The following is a 24846-nucleotide window of genomic DNA, read 5'->3' on the forward strand; positions in this document are numbered from 1 at the left end:
CTACACTAGGTAGATAGTGCTATCTGTCTAGACTAGAGTGATAGTGCTATCTGTCTAGACTAGGTAGATAGTGATGTCTGTCTACACTAGGTAGACAGTGATATCTGTCTAGACTAGGTAGACAGTGATATCTGTCTAGACTAGGTAGATAGTGATGTCTGTCTACACTAGGTAGATAGTGATGTCTGTCTACACTAGGTAGACAGTGATGTCTGTCTAGACTAGGTAGACAGTGATATCTGTCTGTCTAGACTAGGTAGACAGTGATATCTGTCTAGACTAGGTAGACAGTGATATCTGTCTAGACTAGGTAGATCGTGATATCTGTCTAGACTAGGTAGATAGTGATATCTGTCTGTCTAGACTAGGTAGACAGTGATGTCTGTCTACACTAGGTAGATAGTGATGTCTGTCTACACTAGGTAGATAGTGATATCTGTCTGTCTAGACTAGGTAGACAGTGATATCTGTCTGTCTACACTAGGTAGACAGTGATATCTGTCTGTCTACACTAGGTAGACAGTGATATCTGTCTAGACTAGGTAGACAGTGATATCTGTCTAGACTAGGTAGACAGTGATATCTGTCTAGACTAGGTAGATAGTGATGTCTGTCTACACTAGGTAGATAGTGATGTCTGTCTACACTAGGTAGATAGTGATATCTGTCTGTCTAGACTAGGTAGACAGTGATATCTGTCTGTCTACACTAGGTAGACAGTGATATCTGTCTGTCTACACTAGGTAGACAGTGATATCTGTCTAGACTAGGTAGACAGTGATATCTGTCTAGACTAGGTAGACAGTGATATCTGTCTAGACTGGGTAGATAGTGATGTCTGTCTACACTAGGTAGATAGTGATATCTGTCTGTCTAGACTAGGTAGATAGTGATGTCTGTCTACACTAGGTAGATAGTGATATCTGTCTGTCTAGACTAGGTAGATAGTGATGTCTGTCTACACTAGGTAGATAGTGATATCTGTCTGTCTAGACTAGGTAGATAGTGATGTCTGTCTACACTAGAGTGATAGTGATATCTGTCTAGACTAGGTAGATAGTGATGTCTGTCTAGACTAGGTAGACAGTGATATCTGTCTAGACTAGGTAGACAGTGATATCTGTCTAGACTAGGTAGACAGTGATATCTGTCTAGACTAGGTAGACAGTGATATCTGTCTAGACTAGGTAGACAGTGATATCTGTCTAGACTAGGTAGACAGTGATATCTGTCTAGACTAGGTAGACAGTGATATCTGTCTAGACTAGGTAGACAGTGATATCTGTCTAGACTAGGTAGACAGTGATATCTGTCTAGACTAGGTAGACAGTGATATCTGTCTAGACTAGGTAGACAGTGATATCTGTCTTGACTAGGTAGACAGTGATATCTGTCTAGACTAGGTAGACAGTGATATCTGTCTAGACTAGGTAGACAGTGATATCTGTCTAGACTAGGTAGACAGTGATATCTGTCTACACTAGGTAGATAGTGATGTCTGTCTACACTAGGTAGACAGTGATGTCTGTCTGGACTAGGTAGACAGTGATATCTGTCTGTCTAGACTAGGTAGACAGTGATATCTGTCTAGACTAGGTAGATCGTGATATCTGTCTAGACTAGGTAGATAGTGATATCTGTCTGTCTAGACTAGGTAGACAGTGATGTCTGTCTACACTAGGTAGATAGTGATGTCTGTCTACACTAGGTAGATAGTGATGTCTGTCTGTCTAGACTAGGTAGACAGTGATATCTGTCTGTCTACACTAGGTAGACAGTGATATCTGTCTGTCTACACTAGGTAGACAGTGATATCTGTCTAGACTAGGTAGACAGTGATATCTGTCTAGACTAGGTAGACAGTGATATCTGTCTAGACTAGGTAGATAGTGATGTCTGTCTACACTAGGTAGATAGTGATATCTGTCTGTCTAGACTAGGTAGATAGTGATGTCTGTCTACACTAGAGTGATAGTGATATCTGTCTAGACTAGGTAGATAGTGATGTCTGTCTAGACTAGGTAGACAGTGATGTCTGTCTAGACTAGGTAGACAGTGATATCTGTCTAGACTAGGTAGACAGTGATATCTGTCTAGACTAGGTAGACAGTGATATCTGTCTAGACTAGGTAGACAGTGATATCTGTCTAGACTAGGTAGACAGTGATATCTGTCTAGACTAGGTAGACAGTGATATCTGTCTAGACTAGGTAGACAGTGATATCTGTCTAGACTAGGTAGACAGTGATATCTGTCTAGACTAGGTAGACAGTGATATCTGTCTAGACTAGGTAGACAGTGATATCTGTCTAGACTAGGTAGACAGTGATATCTGTCTAGACTAGGTAGACAGTGATATCTGTCTAGACTAGGTAGACAGTGATATCTGTCTAGACTAGGTAGACAGTGATATCTGTCTAGACTAGGTAGACAGTGATATCTGTCTAGACTAGGTAGACAGTGATATCTGTCTAGACTAGGTAGACAGTGATATCTGTCTAGACTAGGTAGACAGTGATATCTGTCTAGACTAGGTAGACAGTGATATCTGTCTAGACTAGGTAGACAGTGATATCTGTCTAGACTAGGTAGACAGTGATGTCTGTCTACACTAGGTAGATAGTGATGTCTGTCTACACTAGGTAGACAGTGATATCTGTCTAGACTAGGTAGACAGTGATATCTGTCTACACTAGGTAGATAGTGATATCTGTCTACACTAGGTAGATAGTGATGTCTGTCTACACTAGGTAGATAGTGATATCTGTCTAGACTAGGTAGATAGTGATATCTGTCTAGACTAGGTAGATAGTGATATCTGTCTAGACTACGTAGATAGTGATGTCTGTCTACACTAGGTAGATAGTGATGTCTGTCTACACTAGGTAGACAGTGATGTCTGTCTAGACTAGGTAGACAGTGATATCTGTCTGTCTAGACTAGGTAGACAGTGATATCTGTCTAGACTAGGTAGATAGTGATATCTGTCTAGACTAGGTAGATAGTGATATCTGTCTGTCTAGACTAGGTAGACAGTGATGCCTGTCTACACTAGGTAGATAGTGATGTCTGTCTACACTAGGTAGATAGTGATATCTGTCTGTCTACACTAGGTAGACAGTGATATCTGTCTGTCTACACTAGGTAGACAGTGATATCTGTCTGTCTACACTAGGTAGACAGTGATATCTGTCTAGACTAGGTAGACAGTGATATCTGTCTAGACTAGGTAGACAGTGATATCTGTCTAGACTAGGTAGATAGTGATGTCTGTCTACACTAGGTAGATAGTGATGTCTGTCTACACTAGGTAGATAGTGATATCTGTCTGTCTAGACTAGGTAGACAGTGATATCTGTCTGTCTACACTAGGTAGACAGTGATATCTGTCTGTCTACACTAGGTAGACAGTGATATCTGTCTGTCTACACTAGGTAGACAGTGATATCTGTCTAGACTAGGTAGACAGTGATATCTGTCTAGACTAGGTAGACAGTGATGTCTGTCTACACTAGGTAGATAGTGATATCTGTCTGTCTAGACTAGGTAGATAGTGATGTCTGTCTACACTAGGTAGATAGTGATATCTGTCTGTCTAGACTAGGTAGATAGTGATGTCTGTCTACACTAGGTAGATAGTGATATCTGTCTGTCTAGACTAGGTAGATAGTGATGTCTGTCTACACTAGAGTGATAGTGATATCTGTCTAGACTAGGTAGATAGTGATGTCTGTCTAGACTAGGTAGACAGTGATATCTGTCTAGACTAGGTAGATAGTGATATCTGTCTAGACTAGGTAGACAGTGATATCTGTCTAGACTAGGTAGACAGTGATATCTGTCTAGACTAGGTAGACAGTGATATCTGTCTAGACTAGGTAGACAGTGATATCTGTCTAGACTAGGTAGATAGTGATATCTGTCTAGACTAGGTAGACAGTGATATCTGTCTAGACTAGGTAGATAGTGATATCTGTCTACACTAGGTAGACAGTGACATCTGTCTGTCTACACTAGGTAGACAGTGATATCTGTCTGTCTACACTAGGTAGATAGTGATGTCTGTCTACACTAGGTAGATAGTGATATCTGTCTACACTAGGTAGATAGTGATGTCTGTCTACACTAGGTAGACAGTGATATCTGTCTAGACTAGGTAGACAGTGATATCTGTCTAGACTAGGTAGACAGTGATATCTGTCTACACTAGGTAGATAGTGATATCTGTCTAGACTAGGTAGACAGTGATATCTGTCTAGACTATGTAGATAGTGATGTCTGTCTACACTAGGTAGACAGTGATGTCCCCATTAGAAATAAAAGCCTGAAAATTACATTAGAAAGAACAGCTTGAAAACCTCATTTAATTTTTGCCCAAAGTTAGGAAAACAAAAAACTGAAAATCAACATAATTCATGTTTATTATTTTATTTGGGATTCAAAGACAATAGTTTCATTATAGTTTTAGTTTTTCAAACGTGGGGGAAGAGAAAGAAAGAGAATGAGAGATCAAATGTGTATATTAACTACTCCACTTGTTTTCTGAACTTCTAGAACCATCTAGAACCAGATGTCATGCTTCTAGAACCAGATGTCATGCTTCTAGAACCAGATGTCATGCTTCCAGAACCAGATGTCATGCTTCTAGAACCAGATGTCATGCTTCTAGAACCAGATATCATGCTTCTAGAACCAGATGTCATGCTTCTAGAACCAGATATCATGCTTCTAGAACCAGAAATCATGCTTCTAGAACCAGATATCATGCAGAATTCATTGAATCCAGGTCTAGTGTTTTTCCCAGTGTTGTGCTATACGGGAGCCCTAGTAGTGCACTATATAGTCTGTCAGGAAGAGGACAATGTGCTTTAAAAGTTATATAGGCAGAAACAATGTGTCTCAGTTGAATTGGCCTCCACTTTATTAAGAAAGCATGACAAAAGGTAGTGTTGATCCTGAATAATGACTCCGTAGCACTAGACTGTAAGGTCCTGTAAGACTCACATTCTGCCCCGCTGATCTGAGGGAACGTGCACCTTTCATCTGAGGGAACCGTGCACCTTTCATCTGAGGGAACCGTGCACCTTTCATCTGAGGGAACCGTGCACCTTTCATCTGAGGGAACCGTGCACCTTTCATCTGAGGGAACCGTGCACCTTTCATCTGAGGGAACCGTGCACCTTTCATCTGAGGGAACCGTGCACCTTTCATCTGAGCGAACGTGCACCTTTCATCTGAGGGAACTTGCACCTTTCATCTGAGGGAACCGTGCACCTTTCATCTGAGGGAACCGTGCACCTTTCATCTGAAGGAACCGTGCACCTTTCATCTGAAGGAACCGTGCACCTTTCATCTGAGGGAACGTGCACCTTTCATCTGAGGGAACGTGCACCTTTCATCTGAGGGAACGTGCACCTTTCATCTGAGGGAACCGTGCACCTTTCATCTGAGGGAACCGTGCACCTTTCATCTGAGGGAACGTGCACCTTTCATCTGAGGGAACGTGCACCTTTCATCTGAGGGAACCGTGCACCTTTCATCTGAGGGAACCGTGCACCTTTCATCTGAGGGAACGTGCACCTTTCATCTGAGGGAACGTGCACCTTTCATCTGAGGGAACGTGCACCTTTCATCTGAGGGAACGTGCACCTTTCATCTCAGGGAACTTGCACCTTTCATCTGAGGGAACGTGCACCTTTCATCTGAGGGAACTTGCACCTTTCATCTGAGGGAACGTGCACCTTTCATTTACAGTCAGACTGCTTTGACAGTTTTCATAATTACTCATCTAAAAAAAAATCTAATCAAATCGTATTTGTCACATACACATGGTTAGCAGATGTTAATTTGAGTGTAGCGAAATGCTTGTAGTGCATTCCTAATTGCAAACATTTTCATATATAGTACACTACTGTTTACCAGGGCTCTATAGGCTCTGGTCAAAAGTAGTGCACTTTATATAGGGAAGAGTGTGTCATTTGGAACACAGACACTTTAAAAAAAGGAAATGAACAGTGCTGTTTCTCTTATCCAACAACCATTACATGCCTTCTGTCTCATTCAGCTTTTCATCCTGGAGCCAAGAACAGGAGGAGGAGAGACTCTCTCTCTCTCCCTCACTCTCTTTCTCTCTCTCCCTCACTCTCTCTCTCTCTCAGGGGACCTTGACATTTCCATTCCTACTGGAGTGCAATTAAGAGCAATAGTAGAAAATAAAGCGCCCTGACTGAGACGTACAAAGACCTTCATTAATGTAACATTCACAGCTCGCAGCACATACAGTAAAAGTACCTCTTGCTCTCATCTCAATAATAACCACCTTCACTTATCACACACCGAGAGCAGAGCCCGATACACTTTCTATATCCTACTTGATTAATTCATTAACTTTCACAGCATGAAAGCTGTACATAAGCGGAATTACAATGGTTTAGTGACTCACAAATGTCTCAGTTCATTTTGGAAATTAGTATGAATTAATAAAAAATGATTTCCTCGACTTTTACTTCATGTAATCCTTTGATCCTTCATCCTTGGACACCTCATGGCCAACTTATTATTTTACAAATGCTCAGCTTTCGCTCTGAAAACTATTTCTGGACAAAAATATAAATGCAACATTTAAAGTGTTGGTTCCATTTTTCATGAGATGGAATAAAAGATGCCAGAAATGTTTCATATACACAAAAGATTATTTCACAATGAATTTTTGCACATAGTTCTTTATGTCCCTGTTATTAAGCATTTCTCACTTGTCAAGATAATCCATCCACCTGACAGGTGTGGCATATCAATAAGCTGATTAAACAGCATGATCATTACACAGGTGCACCTTATGCTGGGGGACAATAAAAGGCCACTCTAAATGCCACAGATGTCGCAAGTTGAGGGAGCGTGCAATTGGCATGCTGACTGCAGGAATGTCCAACAGAGCTGTTGACAGAAAATGTAATGTTCATTTCTCTACCATTAGCCGCCTCCAGCGTCATTTTTGAGAATTTGGCAGTACATCCAACCAGCCTCACAACCGCAGACCACGTGTAACCACGCCAGCCCTGGACGCTTCTAAACCTGTGGGATCGTCTGAGGAGGGGGGGTGGGGGGGGGGGGGTTCTGAGGAGTATTTATATTTCTGTCTGTAATAAAGCCCTTTGTGGGGAAAAACTATTTCTGATTGGGTGGGCCTGACTCCCCAGTGGGTGGGCCTGACTCCCAAGTGGGTGGGCCTATGTCCTCCCAAGCCCACCCATGGCTACGCCCCTGCATAGTCATGTGAAATCTAGAAAATGAATGAATTTATTATTTCAATTGACTGGTTTCCTTCTATGAACATTTAGAAATTTTTGCATGTTGTGTTTATATTTTGGTTCAGTATACAACTCACCTTATACTTACTGTTGAAACATCAAGAGGGAATTTGCCAAATTGATTTCTCGAAAGACATGTTTTTCTCTTCAGCAGCTGTTAACTTGTTTGTTTGAAAACTGATGTCAACTGCGAGTGATGTGATAATATATATATATATTACATTATTTAAGATACAGAGTACATTGACTTCATCTTTTAACTGGTGAATAGGACACAGTCCCAAATGGAACAATATTCTCTTAAAGGTGGACTACCGTTGACCCGGGCCTCTAGATCTCTGGTCAACAGTTGTGCACTATATAAGGACTAGGGCAGGCATTTCCTTTGCGCTGGAGGCAGCTCTGCAGAATGTTGCTGTGCCAGATAGTGATGAAATCGGATTTTAAACCTAACCTTAAATCACACTGCTAAGCCTAACCCTAACCTTAAATCACACTGCTAAGCCTATCGCCTAATCCTAACCTTAAATCACACTGCTAAACCTAACGCCTAATCCTAACCTTAAATCTCACTGCAAAGCCTAACGCCTAATCCTAACCTTAAATCTCACTGCAAAGCCTAACGCCTAATCCTAACCTTACATCTCACTGCTAAGCCTAACGCCTAATCCTAGCCTTAAATCACACTGCTAAACCTAACGCCTAATCCTAACCTTAAATCTCACTGCTAAGCCTAACGCCTAATCCCTAATCCTAATCCTAGCCTTAAAATGAAGATCCAAAAGCTCATCATTTGTTTTCATACATTTTTTCAGACAATGTTTTACTTTGCAGCTGGCCTACGAAACAGATATCGCTCGGTTCTATCTACAGGGTAAGATTCATGACAAGAAACGTCAACCTGCCAGTAGGGTAACATTTGGTAAGTAGGCACACACCAGTAACCTACACTGGGCTGAGAATCGGTTTGGAGGGAAATGAATGAGTGCTTAAGCATCAAACATCTTTATTGTTATCGAACAACACCACGTTTTAACTCTTGACAACAAGGCAATTCAAAAAAGCAAAGCAACTGTATGTCGTCTAAAAATAGCACTGTGTGTTTCATCTATACCGACATCTCTCTCTCTCCCTCCCTCCGTCTCCCGTTCTCTGCCTCTCCCGTTCTCTGCCTCTCCCTCTCCCGTTCTCTCTCTCTCCCTCTCCCGTTCTCTCTCTCTCCCTCTCCCGTTCTCTCTCTCTCCCTCTCCCGTTCTCTCTCGCTCCCTCTCCCGTTCTCTCTCGCTCCCTCTCCCGTTCTCTCTCGCTCCCTCTCCCGTTCTCTCTCTCTCCCTCTCCCGTTCTCTCTCTCTCCCTCTCCCGTTCTCTCTCTCTCCCTCTCCCGTTCTCTGCCTCTCCCTCTCCCGTTCTCTGCCTCTCCCTCTCCCGTTCTCTCTCTCTCCCTCTCCCGTTCTCTCTCTCTCCCTCTCCCGTTTTCTCTCTCTCCCTCTCCCGTTTTCTCTCTCTCCCTCTCCCGTTCTCTCTCTCTCCCTCTCCCGTTCTCTCTCTCTCCCTCTCCCGTTCTCTCTCTCTCCCTCTCCCGTTCTCTCTCGCTCCCTCTCCCGTTCTCTCTCTCTCCCTCTCCCGTTCTCTCTCTCTCCCTCTCCCGTTCTCTCTCTCTCCCTCTCCCGTTCTCTCTCTCTCCCTCTCCCGTTCTATCTCTCTCCCTCTCCCGTTCTCTCTCTCTCCCTCTCCCGTTCTCTCTCTCTCCCTCTCCCGTTCTCTCTCTCTCCCTCTCCCGTTCTCTCTCTCTCCCTCTCCCGTTCTCTCTCTCTCCCGTTCTCTCTCTCTCCCTCTCCCGTTCTCTCTCTCTCCCTCTCCCATTCTCTCTCTCTCCCTCTCCCATTCTCTCTCTCTCCCTCTCCCATTCTCTCTCTCTCCCTCTCCCATTCTCTCTCTCTCCCTCTCCCATTCTCTCTCTCTCCCTCTCCCATTCTCTCTCTCTCCCTCTCCCATTCTCTCTCTCTCCCTCTCCCATTCTCTCTCTCTCCCTCTCCCATTCTCTCTCTCTCCCTCTCCCGTTCTCTCTCTCTCTCTTCCTCTCCCATTCCCTCTCCCGTTCTCTCTCTCTCTCCATCTCCCGTTCTCTCTCTCTCTCCATCTCCCGTTCTCTCTCCATCTCCCGTTCTCTCTCCATCTCCCGTTCTCTCTCCATCTCCCGTTCTCTCTCCATCTCCCGTTCTCTCTCCATCTCCCGTTCTCTCTCTCTCCCGTTCTCTCTCTCTCCCGTTCTCTCTCTCTCCCGTTCTCTCTCTCTCCCGTTCTCTCTCTCTCCCGTTCTCTCTCTCTCCCGTTCTCTCTCTCTCCCGTTCTCTCTCTCTCCCGTTCTCTCTCTCTCCCGTTCTCTCTCTCTCCCGTTCTCTCTCTCTCCCGTTCTCTCTCTCTCCCGTTCTCTCTCTCTCCCGTTCTCTCTCTCTCCCGTTCTCTCTCTCTCCCGTTCTCTCTCTCTCCCGTTCTCTCTCTCTCCCGTTCTCTCTCTCTCTCGTTCTCTCTCTCTCCCGTTCTCTCTCTCTCTCTCTCTCGCTCTTTTTGATTTGATCTTTCAATGTCTTTTACTCTCTCTTTAGCTAGGTTACCATCCAATTGGCAATAGATTTTCATGTGAATATTCTAAAATCTATCCCACAAAAGGTGTGCTTCCATCAAACAGACTTGTTGCAGATAAAAGGCTTTGTGTGATGACATAGCGCACATAGAAAACACTTTTGTGTTTAAGTTCCCCTGTACCAAATAAAAAATACAAGTTAAATGAGTTTCCATCACATTTTTCAACTCTGTGGATGGTTTTGTGACAAAAACTGTTGTGATAAATCACAAACTTGCCCAATCTGCTTTAGGCTCATGACAACAGTTCACTGATAAAGTGGGCAGGTGGGTTATGAGATGGGATATAGATAAAATCAATTGAATTAAAATGTTATATTTGGCAGCCAAGGATCGATCATCATGTCAACAGCATTCAAATAGTACCATAATACCAAGCTTATCATCATGAAGCTCATCACCCTCCATCACCGTCCATCACCCTCCATCACCCTCCATCACCGTCCATCACCGTCCATCACCGTCCATCACCGTCCATCACCATCCATCACCATCCATCACCGTCCATCACCATCCATCACTGTGAAGCTCATCACCGTTCATCACCGTCCATCTCATCACCGTCCATCACCGTCCATCTCATCACCGTCCATCACGGTGAAGCTCATCACCCTCCATCACTAGGAAGCTCATCACCAAGAAGCTCATCACCGTTCATCACTGTAACGCTCATCACCGTCCATCACTGTGAAGCTCATCACCGTCCATCACCGTGAGGCTCATCACCGTCCATCACCGTCCATCACCGTCCATCTCATCACCGTCCATCACCGTCCATCTCATCACCGTCCATCACCGTCCATCTCATCACCGTCCATCACCGTGAGGCTCATCACCCTCCATCACTAGGAAGCTCATCACCAAGAAGCTCATCACCGTCCATCACCGTGAAGCTCATCACCGTCCATCACCAAGAAGCTCATCACCCTCCATCACCGTGAAGCTCATCACCGTCCATCACCGTCCATCACCGTGAAGCTCATCACCGTCCATCACCGTGAAGCTCATCACCGTCCATCACCGTCCATCACCGTGAAGCTCATCACGTTCATCACCGTCCATCACCGTCCATCACCGTGAAGCTCATCACCGTCCATCACCGTGAGGATCATCACCGTCCATCACCGTGAGGCTCATCACCGTCCATCACCGTGAAGCTCATCACCGTCCATCACCGTGAAGCTCATCACCGTCCATCACCGTGAAGCTCATCACCGTCCATCACCGTGAAACTCATCACCGTCCATCACCGTCCATCACCGTGAAGATCATCACCGTCCATCACCGTGAAGATCATCACCGTCCATCACCGTGAAACTCATCACCGTCGTTCACAGTGAAGCGCATCACCGTCCATCACCGTCCATCACCGTGAAGATCATCACCGTCGTTCACAGTGAAGCGCATCACCGTCCATCACCGTCCATCACCGTGAAGATCATCACCGTGAAGCTCATCAGAACTTATTTTACACCACTCCAGCTGACGCTTGGCATTGCACATGGTGATCTTAGGCTTGTGTGCAGCTGCTCAGCCACGGAAACCCATTTTGTGAAACTCATGACGAGCAATTCTTGTGGTGATGTTGAGGCAGTTTGGAACTCGCTATTGAGTGTTGCAAGTGAGAACAGATGATTTTTTACGCTCTTCAGCACTTGGCGGTCCTGTTCTGTGAGCTTGTGTGGTCTACCACTAAGAGGCTGAGCCATTGTTGCTCCTAAACATTTCCACTTCACAGGAACAGCACTTACAGTTGACCAGGGCAGCTCTAGCAGGGCAGAAATTTGATGAACTGGCTTGTTGGAAACGTGGCATCCTGTGACGGTGCCACGATGAAAGTCATTGAGCTCTTCAGTAAGGCCATTCTACTGCCAATGTTTGTCTATGGATATTGCATGGCGGTGTGCTGAATTTTATACACCTGTCAGCAACATGTGTGTGACTGAAATAGCAGAATCCACTAATTTGAAGAGGTGTCCACATACTTCTGTAAATATAGTGTGTGACTATAAGCTTTCACACGTCATAATAGTAGTAGTACTATCATATCATGGCATGACTCCAAGTTTACTTCAATATGACGGCTATTGCATCAATATTTGTGCATAAAAGGCATTTCTATTGCCATTTCTCGCAAATTATTAATTTCATCGACACAAAAAGATCCCACCATGTCAAACAAACAAATAGTTTTCTCTACATTTCTGAAATTATACGGGGATTTCCTGTTTCCATCAACGCTGTCTTACTAATATCTGTGTCTGATTTATATGCGTTAAATGTGCCAGACCACATCCACATGAATGTCTATTGGTCATGTTGTTTAACATACTAGTCTGGAAAGTATTGCGTTGGTGAGACCTTCATCCACAGATTCCATATGTCAAGGTTCATCGAGATCGGCCCAGTGGTTCCCGGAGGAGATGTAATTTAAGGGTTTTTCACAAAATCCAAAATGGTGGAAAATCCATCATGGCGGACCTTATGGGTCCTTGAGGCAAATGTGTTCCTTGTGAGAAGAGGGACCGACAGTATGCACTGAATTTCAGGACACTAGGTCATCAAAGTTTGCAATTCCAATAACCTGTTATAGCGGTACCTTGTGAACAATTGGCATGGCATTGCATTAGAGGGTGTGGACAATAGGGCCTCTAGCATCACGTCAAGTTGCAACCTTCTCTGCCTTACCATTTCACGGGGATTTGCATGTTAATGTTCCTCACAGGAAGAACCGGTATAATAACAATGACGATGAACCAGAAGAAAACATAATATGGTTTTACTGCTTGAACCCCTAATGAGTTCATTACAAACCAGGAAAGGTAGCAGATGTAACACAGGGGTAAACGATGCTCAAGTGATTAGATATGAGTTCACAATAATAATGCCTAGGCTATAACATAGCATGGTCAAGGTGGCTTACATTACTGATATGCGGGACTAAAGTACCGTCACTTATAGGCGAATTAGAGTTCGGGGGAATCTGACTTCTTGGTCGGATGCCTTTCTTTCCGAGAATCACACCGCTATCAAGTGCAGGCGAAAAAAACTCTTGATGTTATCAGAGCTGGACTATTGTTTAAACCCAGTTTAAGACAATGTTTTGTGGATCGCAAAAGAGACTAGGTTCAAACCCCGTCCGTCACGTATGAAAATAGGAGGGTGTGTTAATACATTATCAGATGGGGAGTAGAGAGAATCTCACCTGGATCCATTTATCTGGAATGGCCATGGCCAGACGGTAGTCGAAGCCCAACCCTCCCTCTGACACGGACCGGCACACAGCTGGCATCCCTGATACGTCCTAGAGGAGACACAACGAGAAACAGAAGAGTGGGTGAGTGAGTGGAGTGAGTGGAGTGAGTGAGTGAGTGGAGTGAGTGAGTGAGTGAGTGAGTGAGTGAGTGAGTGAGTGAGTGAGTGAGTGAGTGTGTGAGTGGTGTGAGTGAGTGAGTGAGTGAGTGAGTGAGTGAGAGTGTGGGTGTAAGTGAGTGGTGTGAGTGTGAATGTGAGTGTGAGTGAGTGGTGTGTGTGTGTGTGTGTGTGTGTGTGTGTGTGTGTGTGTGTGTATCTGTGCGTATCTGTGCGTATCTGTGCGTATCTGTGCGTATCTGTGCGTATCTGTGCGTATCTGTGCGCCCTTGAGTCCTGCACGGGTATGGTTTCGGAGCCACACCTGCCCCCTGTCGGCCACATCGATCCCGTGCCCTACCCGATATCCGATATCACGACAGATGTTCCTCCTCAACCCAACCCACCTGAACTGTTCCATGAGCCGAATCGTGACCAACCAAATAACATCAACTGTTGTTATGACTCCAGAGCAGTCGTCTTTAAAGGGACACTTCAGAATTTTGGCAATGATGCCCTTTATTTATTTCCCCAGAGTCAGATGAACTAGTGGATACCATTTGGATGTCTCTGTGTCCAGTATGAAGGAAATTAGAGAGTTAGGTTTGCGAGCCAATATATTGTTCCAAGACGGCGTAGCAGTGTAGACGTCTTTGTCCTGTCGTGTCCCGTGTCCCTTGTATATATCTTTTTACATCTTTTTCTTCGCATATCTTTTAAAAATACTTTCTTAAACCTCAACTTCTAAATACTCTCCTGCAACCCGCCTCACCCAATGTGGCGTGGATCTGCTTTTTTCTAAAGTATTTCTATTTACTTCTGATCTGGAATCCATCTACTGAAGATAGCCAGCTAACTGCCTACCAGCTATCAGTTAGCAAACCATTGCTAGCGGTCATCAGCTAACCTTTAGCTCGGAAAGCTCTCGCTAGTTCGAACAACGTGACTAAAACCAGAGCATAACGGACCTATTTCTCTCCATATCCCCGGATTCCTACCGCAAACTCTGAACATTTTCATCTGGATCTTCGCAACTAGCTAACCACAATCCCGGGTGACCACTCCTGGCTAGCGTTTCCATCCCGGAGCAGGCACCGAAGCAGGCACCAATTAGCCTGAAGCTAATTGGCTAGGGCTCCTGTGCTACCACTGAAGCCCACTCCTGGGCTACAAGACCCGGACCCATTTACAGCCGGTACGGAGCACGGAACCCCGCCTATCCTCTACGACTGGAATACCGACATAATCTGCCCGGGGACTCCAACAGGCCCCTCAGGCGTGACGCCCGCTGAAGGCCCATTCTGCTAACCTACTAGGCCTGTTAGCTACCTAGAGCTACCTGGAACCCTACTAATTCCACGACTGGTCTATCGACGTCACCGCACGAAGAGGCAAAAACAGACTTCCCCCCCATCGCGACGTCCCCCAAAGGCTAACTTGCCTGCCCCAGTCTGCTAACTGCTAGTTTATCTTGCAGCTAGCGCAGCCAGGAAGCTAGCACCAGTTAGCAAACACAATTCTACAATTCACAACCTCTCTTTCGCCATCGCTATCCGGCTTGGATTCTCTGTCGACACGACCACGTCTGGTTTGCAGACGTGCCCTCAACGGGTGCCCTCAACCGGCCTCCGTCTGAGCAGACCCCCTCCGTCTGAGCAGACCACCCCCCCGGGCTACTAACTTTAAACGCGTGCTAGCTTAGTGGAGGCCTCACTACTCCATCTACGGCTGCCCCCTGGACACTATGATCACTTGGCTACATAGCTGATGCCTGCTTGACTGTCCATTAATTCACGGTACTCCATTCTGTTTATTTGTGTTTTATCTGTCGGCTCTGTGCCTTAACTCAGGATCTGTGTGTAGTTAATCCGACCCTCTCTGCCCAGTCGTCGCCATTTTTACCTTCTGTTGCTGTGTTAGCTGACTAGCTGCTGTTATCTCACATGCTGTTTTAGCTAGCTCTCCCAATCATGACCTGCAATCACTTTATGCCTTATTGTATGTCTCTCTCAAATATCAATATGCCTTGCATACTGTTGTTCAGGCTAGTTATCATTGTTTTGGTTTGCAATGGACCCCGTAGTTCCACTCTCCGTACCTCTGATACCTCCTTTGTCCCACCCCCCACACATGCGGTGACCTCACCCATTGAGACCAGCGTCCAGAGATACAACCTCTCTTATCATCACCCAGTGCCTGGGCTTGCCTCCGCTGTACCCGTGCCCCACCATACCCTGGTCTGCACATTATGCCCAGAATCTATTCTACCACGCCCATAAATCTGCTCCTTTTATTCCTTGTCCCCAACGCTCTAGGCGACCAGTTTTGATAGCCTTTAGCCGCACCCTCATCCTACTACTCCTCTGTTCCTCGGGTGATGTGGAGGTAAACCCAGGCCCTGCATGTTCCCAGTCACCCTCATTTGTTGACTTCTGTGATCGAAAAAGCCTTGGCCTCATGCATGTCAACATCAGAAGCCTCCTCCCTAAGTTTGCCTTACTCACCGCTTTAGCACACTCTGCCAACCCTGATGTCCTTGCCGTGTCTGAATCCTGGCTTAGGAAGGCCACCAAAAAACTCTGAGATTTCCATACCCAACTATAACACTTTCCGTCAAGATAGAACTGCCAAAGGGGGAGGAGTTGCAATCTACTGCAGAGATAGCCTGCAAAGTTCTGTCATACTTTCCAAGTCTATGCCCAAACAGTTCGAACTTCTAATTTTAAAAATTAATCTCTCCAGAAATAAGTCTCTCACTGTTGCCGCCTGCTACCGACCCCCCTCAGCTCCCAGCTGTGCCCTGGACACCATCTGTGAATTGATCGCTCCCCATCTAGCTTCAGAGTTTGTTCTGTTAGGTGACCTAAACTGGGATATGCTTAACACCCCGGCAGTCCTACAATCTAAGCTTGATGCCCTCAATCTCACACAAATCATCAAGGAACCCACCAGGTACAACCCTAAATCCGTAAACATGGGCACCCTAATAGACATTATCCTGACCAACTTGCCCTCCAAATACACCTCTGCTGTCTTCAATCAAGATCTCAGCGATCACTGCCTCATTGCCTGTATCCGCCACGGGTCCACGGTCAAACGACCACCCCTCATCACTGTCAAACGCTCCCTGAAACACTTCTGCGAGCAGGCCTTTCTAATCGACCTGGCCCGGGTACCCTGGAAGGATATTGACCTCATCCCGTCAGTTGAGGATGCCTGGTCATTCTTTAAAAGTTACTTCCTTACCATATTAGACAAGCATGCTCCGTTCAAAAAATGCAGAACCAAGAACAAATATAGCCCTTGGTTCACTCCAGACCTGACTGCCCTCGACCAGCACAAAAACATCCTGTGGCGAACTGCAATAGCATCGAAGAGCCCCCGTGATATGCAACTGTTCAGGGAAGTCAGGAACCAATACACGCAGTCAGTCAGGAAAGCAAAGGCCACCTTTTTCAAGCAGAAATTTGCATCCTGTAGCTCTAACTCCAAAAAGTTCTGGGATACTGTAAAGTCCATGGAAAACAAGAGCACCTCCTCCCAGCTGCCCACTGCACTGAGGCTAGATAACACGGTCACCACTGATAAGTCCGTGATAATCGAAAACTTCAACAAACATTTCTCAATGGCTGGCCATGCCTTCCACCTGGCGACTCCAACCTTGGCCAACAGCCCCGCCCCCCCCCGCTGCTACTCGCCCAAGCCTCCCCAGCTTCTCCTTTACCCATATCCAGATAGCAGATGTTCTGAAAGAGCTGGAAAACCTGGACCCATACAAATCAGCTGGGCTTGACAATCTGGACCCCCTATTTCTGAAACTGTCCGCCGCCATTGTCGCACCCCCTATTACCAGCCTGTTCAACCTCTCCTTCGTATCATCTGAGATCCCCAAGGATTGGAAAGCTGCCGCTGTCATCCCCCTCTTCAAAGGGGGAGACACCCTGGACCCAAACTGTTACAGACCTATATCCATCCTGCCCTGCCTAGCTAAGGTCTTCGAAAGCCAAGTCAACAAACAGATCACTGACCATCTCGAATCCCACCGTACCTTCTCCGCTGTGCAATCCGGTTTCCGAGCCGGTCACGGGTGCACCTCAGCCACGCTCAAGGTACTAAACGATATCATAACCGCCATCGATAAAAGACATTACTGTGCAGCCGTCTTCATCGACCTGGCCAAGGCTTTCGACTCTGTCAATCACCATATTCTTATCGGCAGACTCAATAGCCTCGGTTTTTCTAATGACTGCCTTGCCTGGTTCACCAACTACTTTGCAGACAGAGTTCAGTGTGTCAAATCGGAGGGCATGTTGTCCGGTCCTCTGGCAGTCTCTATGGGGGTACCACAGGGTTCAATTCTCGGGCCGACTCTTTTCTCTGTATACATCAATGATGTTGCTCTTGCTGCGGGCGATTCCCTGATCCACCTCTACGCAGACGACACCATTCTGTATACTTCCGGCCCTTCCCTGGACACTGTGCTATCTAACCTCCAAACGAGCTTCAATGCCATACAACACTCCTTCCGTGGCCTCCAACTGCTCTTAAACGCTAGTAAAACCAAATGCATGCTCTTCAACCGTTCGCTGCCTGCACCCACACGCCCGACTAGCATCACCACCCTGGACGGTTCCGACCTAGAATATGTGGACATCTATAAGTACCTAGGTGTCTGGCTAGACTGCAAACTCTCCTTCCAGACTCATATCAAACATCTCCAATCCAAAATCAAATCTAGAGTTGGCTTTCTATTCCGGAACAAAGCCTCCTTCACTCACGCCGCCAAACTTACCCTAGTAAAACTGACTATCCTACCGATCCTCGACTTCGGCGATGTCATCTACAAAATAGCTTCCAATACTCTACTCAGCAAACTGGATGCAGTTTATCACAGCGCCATCCGTTTTGTTACTAAAGCACCTTATACGACCCACCACTGCGACCTGTATGCCCTAGTCGGCTGGCCCTCGCTACATGTTCGTCGTCAGACCCACTGGCTCCAGGTCATCTACAAGGCTATGCTAGGTAAAGTGCCGCCTTATCTCAGTTCACTGGTCACGATGGCTACACCCACCCGTAGCATGCGCTCCAGCAGGTGTATCTCACTGATCATCCCTAAAGCCAAAACCTCATTTGGACGCCTTTCCTTCCAGTTCTCTGCTGCCTGCGACTGGAACGAATTGCAAAAATCTCTGAAGTTGGAGACTTTTATCTCCCTCAACAACTTTAAAAATCTGCTATCCGAGCAGCTAACCGATCGCTGCAGCTGTACATAGTCCATCTGTAAACTACCCACCCAATTTACCTACCTCACCCCCATACTGCTTTTATTTATTTACTTTTCTGCTCTTTTGCACACCAGTATCTCTTCTTGCACATGATCATCTGATGATTTATCACTCCAGTGTTAATCTGCTAAATTGTAATTATTCGATTTATTGCCTACCTCATGCCTTTTGCACACATTGTATATAGATTCTCTTTTTTCTACCATGTTATTGACTTGTCTATTGTTTACTCCATGTGTAACTCTGTGTTGTTGTCTGTTCACACTGCTATGCTTTATCTTGGCCAGGTCGCAGTTGCAAATGAGAAATTGTTCTCAACTAGCCTACCTGGTTAAATAAAGGTGAAATAAAAAAATAAAAATAAATAAAAAAGTTAGAGGATTGACTGGAAGTCTATGGTTATTGAATACTGTTCCCATTCTCTACATTAACTAACTCGTCTGTTCCCATTCTCTACATTAACTAACTCGTCTGTTCCCATTCTCTACATTAACTAACTCGTCTGTTCCCATTCTCTACATTAACTAACTAGTCTGTTCCCATTCTCTACATTAACTAACTCGTCTGTTCCCATTCTCTACATTAACTAACTCGTCTATTCCCATTCTCTACATTAACTAACTCGTCTGTTCCTATTCTCTACATCAACTAACTCGTCTGTTCCCATTCTCTACATTAACTAACTAGTCTATTCCCATTCTCTACATTAACTAACATGTCTATTCCCATTCTCTACATTAACTAACCTGTCTATTCCCATTCTCTACATTAACTAACCTGTCTGTTCCCATTCTCTACATTAACTAACTCGTCTGTTCCCATTCTCTACATTAACTAACTCGTCTGTTCCCATTCTCTACATTAACTAACTCGTCTGTTCCCATTCTCTACATTAACTAACTCGTCTATTCCCATTCTCTACATTAACTAACTCGTCTGTTCCCATTCTCTACATTAACTAACTCGTCTGTTCCCATTCTCTACATTAACTAACTCGTCTATTCCCATTCTCTACATTAACTAACCTGTCTGTTCCCATTCTCTACATTAACTAACTTGTCTATTCCCATTCTCTACATTAACTAACTCGTCTATTCCCATTCTCTACATTAACTAACTCATCTATTCCCATTCTCTACATTAACTAACTTGTCTATTCCCATTCTCTACATTAACTAACCTGTCTATTCCCATTCTCTACATTAACTAGCCTGTCTATTCCCATTCTCTACATTAACTAACCTGTCTGTTCCCATTCTCTACATTAACTAACTAGTCTATTCCCATTCTCTACATTAACTAACTCGTCTGTTCCCATTCTCTACATTAACTAACCTGTCTATTCCCATTCTCTACATTAACTAACCTGTCTATTCCCATTCTCTACATTAACTAACCTGTCTGTTCCCATTCTCTACATTAACTAACTCGTCTATTCCCATTCTCTACATTAACTAACCTGTCTGTTCCCATTCTCTACATTAACTAACTCATCTATTCCCATTCTCTACATTAACTAACTCATCTATTCCCATTCTCTACATTAACTAACTCGTCTATTCCCATTCTCTACATTAACTAACTCGTCTATTCCCATTCTCTACACTAACTAACTCGTCTTCATGTCTATTCAACAATAAAATGAAACCATGCCATGATTTAAGAACGATACACTAATCTAGTTTTTTTTCCAAAACGCAATGTGGCACATTTGCAACTCAAATCACTTGAAAAAGAGCTTTTTAAAATAGCCTTATTCTTACCTAATGGAGAGCCTATAACAAAACAATACATTCAATACGGTTCAGATAATCAAATAGTTTAAATGCCCAGAATCGAATGGGCTACAGGTTGCAAAACAAATAGGCTACATTTATAGTCCATTGGGATATTCAAAATGTTTACCATTCGAAAGCATGAATAATTTATGTATTAATTAAGTTCATTATCGTAAACAAATACCTGATTGCACTTTTGAAGGCTGTGTATTGTGGTTGTCCTCCTTTCCTACAATGAATCCAAAATCCTTCCAATCCCGAGTGTGTCCCTTTTACTCAGCACCTGTTTCCCACGATGGTGTATTTCACCATCTTAACCTTTCTGATGATTTCTCCTGTTAAGTTGGCCATTTTCGCGTGATGTAGGAGTCAGGGAAACTAAACTTGGCAACATATTGTACGCGTGATGGAAAGGGGAACGTAGACTCGTGCACGTGCATGGACAAATAAGGAATGTTTCAGCACCAGACAACTAGGCTACTAATGGACAGTTCCCTGCTCCACTCTCTCGTTGCGTGGCTGGTAGCCTAGGCTATGTTCGCCTCACCACTCACTTAGCCAGTAAGGAATTTGCAACACAATTCAGCACGATTCCTGGGATTGTATTTTTTATTATCTTGATTTAAAATGTTTACAATCAGCAATAACTCCATTCTGATCCGCGAGCCGCCCCGCGAGTTGAAAGAATGTTTTCAGTCCACCAGCTGATTCTTTTGTTGGTCAACCGCGGGGACCGTAAGTATCTGACCTGAACATTGATGAGCACAATTGTCCAGTATTTGAAATCAGCACAAGCTGCACTATGACACAGTTTACATCACTACTGATACTACTCCATGAGCAACACATACTGATACTACTCCATGAGCAACACATACTGAAACTACTCCATGAGCAACACATACTGATACTACTCCAACACATACTGATACTACTCCAACACATACTGATACTACTCCATGAGCAACACAAACTGATACTACTCCATGAGCAACACATACTGATACTACTCCAACACAAACTGATACTACTCCATGAGCAACACATACTGATACTACTCCATGAGCAACAAATACTGATACTACTCCAACACATACTGATACTACTCCATGAGCAACACAAACTGATACTACTCCATGAGCAACACATACTGATACTACTCCATGAGCAACACAAACTGATACTACTCCATGAGCAACACATACTGATACTACTCCATGAGCAACACATACTGATACTACTCCATGAACAACACATACTGATACTACTCCATGAGCAACAAATACTGATACTACTCCATGAGCAACACATACTGATACTACTCCATGAGCAACACATACTGATACTACTCCAACACATACTGATACTACTCCAACACATACTGATACTACTCCAACACATACTGATACTACTCCAACCCATACTGATACTACTCCAACACATACAGATACTACTCCAACCCATACTGATACTACTCCAACACATACTGATACTACTCCATGAGCAACACATACTGATACTACTCCAACACATACTGATACTACTCCAACACATACTGATACTAGTCCATGAGCAACACTTACTGATACTACTCCAACACATACTGATACTACTCCAACACATACTGATACCACTCCAACACATACTGATACCACTCCAACACATACTGATACTACTCCAACACAAACTGATACTACTCCATGAGCAACAGAAACTGATACTACTCCATGAGCAACACATACTGATACTACTCCAACACATACTGATACTACTCCATGAGCAACACATAGTGATACTACTCCATGAGCAACACATACTGAGACTACTCCAACACAAACTGATACTACTCCAACACAAACTGATACTACTCCATGAGCAACACATACTGATACTACTCCAACACATACTGATACTACTCCAACACAAACTGATACTACTCCATGAGCAACACATACTGATACTACTCCAACACATACTGATACTACTCCAACACATACTGATACTACTCCATGAGCAACACATACTGATACTACTCCAACACATACTGATACTACTCCAACACATACTGATACTACTCCATGAGCAACACATACTGATACTACTCCAACACATACTGATACTACTCCAACACAAACTGATACTACTCCAACACATACTGATACTACTCCAACACAAACTGATACTACTCCAACACAAACTGATACTACTCCATGAGCAACACATACTGATACTACTCCATGAGCAACATACTGATACTACTCCATGAGCAACATACTGATACTACTCCAACACAAACTGATACTACTCCAACACATACTGATACTACTCCATGAGCAACACATACTGACACTACTCCATGAGCAACATACTGATACTACTCCATGAGCAACATACTGATACTACTCCATGAGCAACATACTGCTACTACTCCAACACATACTGATACTACTCCATGAGCAACACATACTGATACTACTCCTTGAGCAACATACTGATACTACTCCAACACATACTGATACTACTCCATGAGCAACACATACTGATACTACTCCATGAGCAACATACTGATACTACTCCAACACAAACGGATACTACTCCAACACAAACGGATACTACTCCAACACATACTGATACTACTCCAACACAAACTGATACTACTCCTTGAGCAACATACTGATACTACTCCAATACATACTGATACTACTCCATGAGCAACACATAGTGATACTACTCCAACACATACTGATACTACTCCAACACATACTGATACTACTCCAACAAATACTGATACTACTCCAACACATACTGATACTACTCCAACACATACTGATACTACTCCAACACATACTGATACTACTCCAACACATACTGATACTACTCCATGAGCAACACATACTGAGACTACCCCAACACAAACTGATACTACTCCATGAGAAACACATACTGATACTACTCCATGAGCAACACATACTGATAGTACTCCAACACAAACTGAAACTACTCCATGAGCAACACATACTGATACTACTCCATGAGCAACACATACTGATACTACTCCAACACAAACTGATACTACTCCAACACATACTGATACTACTCCAACACAAACTGATACTAATCCATGAGCAACACATACTGATACTACTCCAACAAACTGATACTACTCCAACACAAACTGAAACTACTCCATGAGCAACACATACTGATACTACTCCATGAGCAACACATACTGATACTACTCCAACACAAACTGATACTACTCCTTGAGCAACATACTGATACTACTCCAACACATACTGGTACTACTCCATGAGCAACACATACTGATACTACTCCAACACATACTGATACTACTCCAACACAAACTGATACTACTCCTTGAGCAACATACTGATACTACTCCAACACACACTGAGACTACTCCAACACATACTGATACTACTCCAACACATACTGATACTACTCCATGAGCAACATACTGATACTACTCCAACACAAACTGATACTACTCCAACACATACTGATACTACTCCAACACATACTGATACTACTCCAACACATACTGATACTACTCCATGAGCAACATACTGATACTACTCCAACACATACTGATACTACTCCAACACATACTGATACCACTCCATGAGCAACACATACTGACACTACTCCAACACATACTGATACTACTCCATGAGCAACAGAAACTGATACTACTCCATGAGCAACACATACTGATACTACTCCAACACATACTGATACTACTCCATGAGCAACACATAGTGATACTACTCCATGAGCAACACATACTGAGACTACTCCAACACATACTGATACTACTCCATGAGCAACAGAAACTGATACTACTCCATGAGCAAAACATACTGATACTACTCCATGAGCAACACATACTGATACTACTCCATGAGCAACACATACTGATACTACTCCAACACATACTGATACTACTCCATGAGCAACACATACTGACACTACTCCAACACATACTGATACTACTCCAGGAGCAACACATACTGATACTACTCCAACACATACTGATACTACTCCATGAGCAACACATACTGACACTACTCCATGAGCAACACATACTGATACTACTCCAACACAAACTGATACTACTCCAACACATACTGATACTACTCCAACACATACTGATACTACTCCAACACATACTGATACTACTCCATGAGCAACACATACTGATACACTCCAACACAAACTGATACTACTCCATGAGCAACACATACTGATACTACTCCATGAGCAACATACTGATACTACTCCATGAGCAACATACTGATACTACTCCATGAGCAACACATACTGATACTACTCCATGAGCAACATACTGATACTACTCCATGAGCAACATACTGATACTACTCCAACACAAACTGATACTACTACAACACATACTGATACTACTCCATGAGCAACACATACTGATACTACTCCTTGAGC

At 44.1% G+C, this 24846-nt stretch overlaps 1 protein-coding gene across 1 annotated transcript in view; it reads right to left on the reverse strand.

The window, feature by feature from the left end:
- Nucleotides 1-24846, reverse strand: part of LOC129822492 (1,4-alpha-glucan-branching enzyme-like) — a 355318-nt gene that overhangs the window by 140092 nt on the left and 190380 nt on the right. The window contains exon 10 of the mRNA XM_055880812.1: nt 13156-13254. Within this exon, the coding sequence (XP_055736787.1) occupies nt 13156-13254 (99 nt within the window). The remainder of the gene's footprint in view (nt 1-13155; nt 13255-24846) is intronic.

Source organism: Salvelinus fontinalis, chromosome 24 (genome assembly GCF_029448725.1).
Source record: "Salvelinus fontinalis isolate EN_2023a chromosome 24, ASM2944872v1, whole genome shotgun sequence".
NCBI classification, from domain to species: Eukaryota; Metazoa; Chordata; class Actinopteri; order Salmoniformes; family Salmonidae; genus Salvelinus; species Salvelinus fontinalis.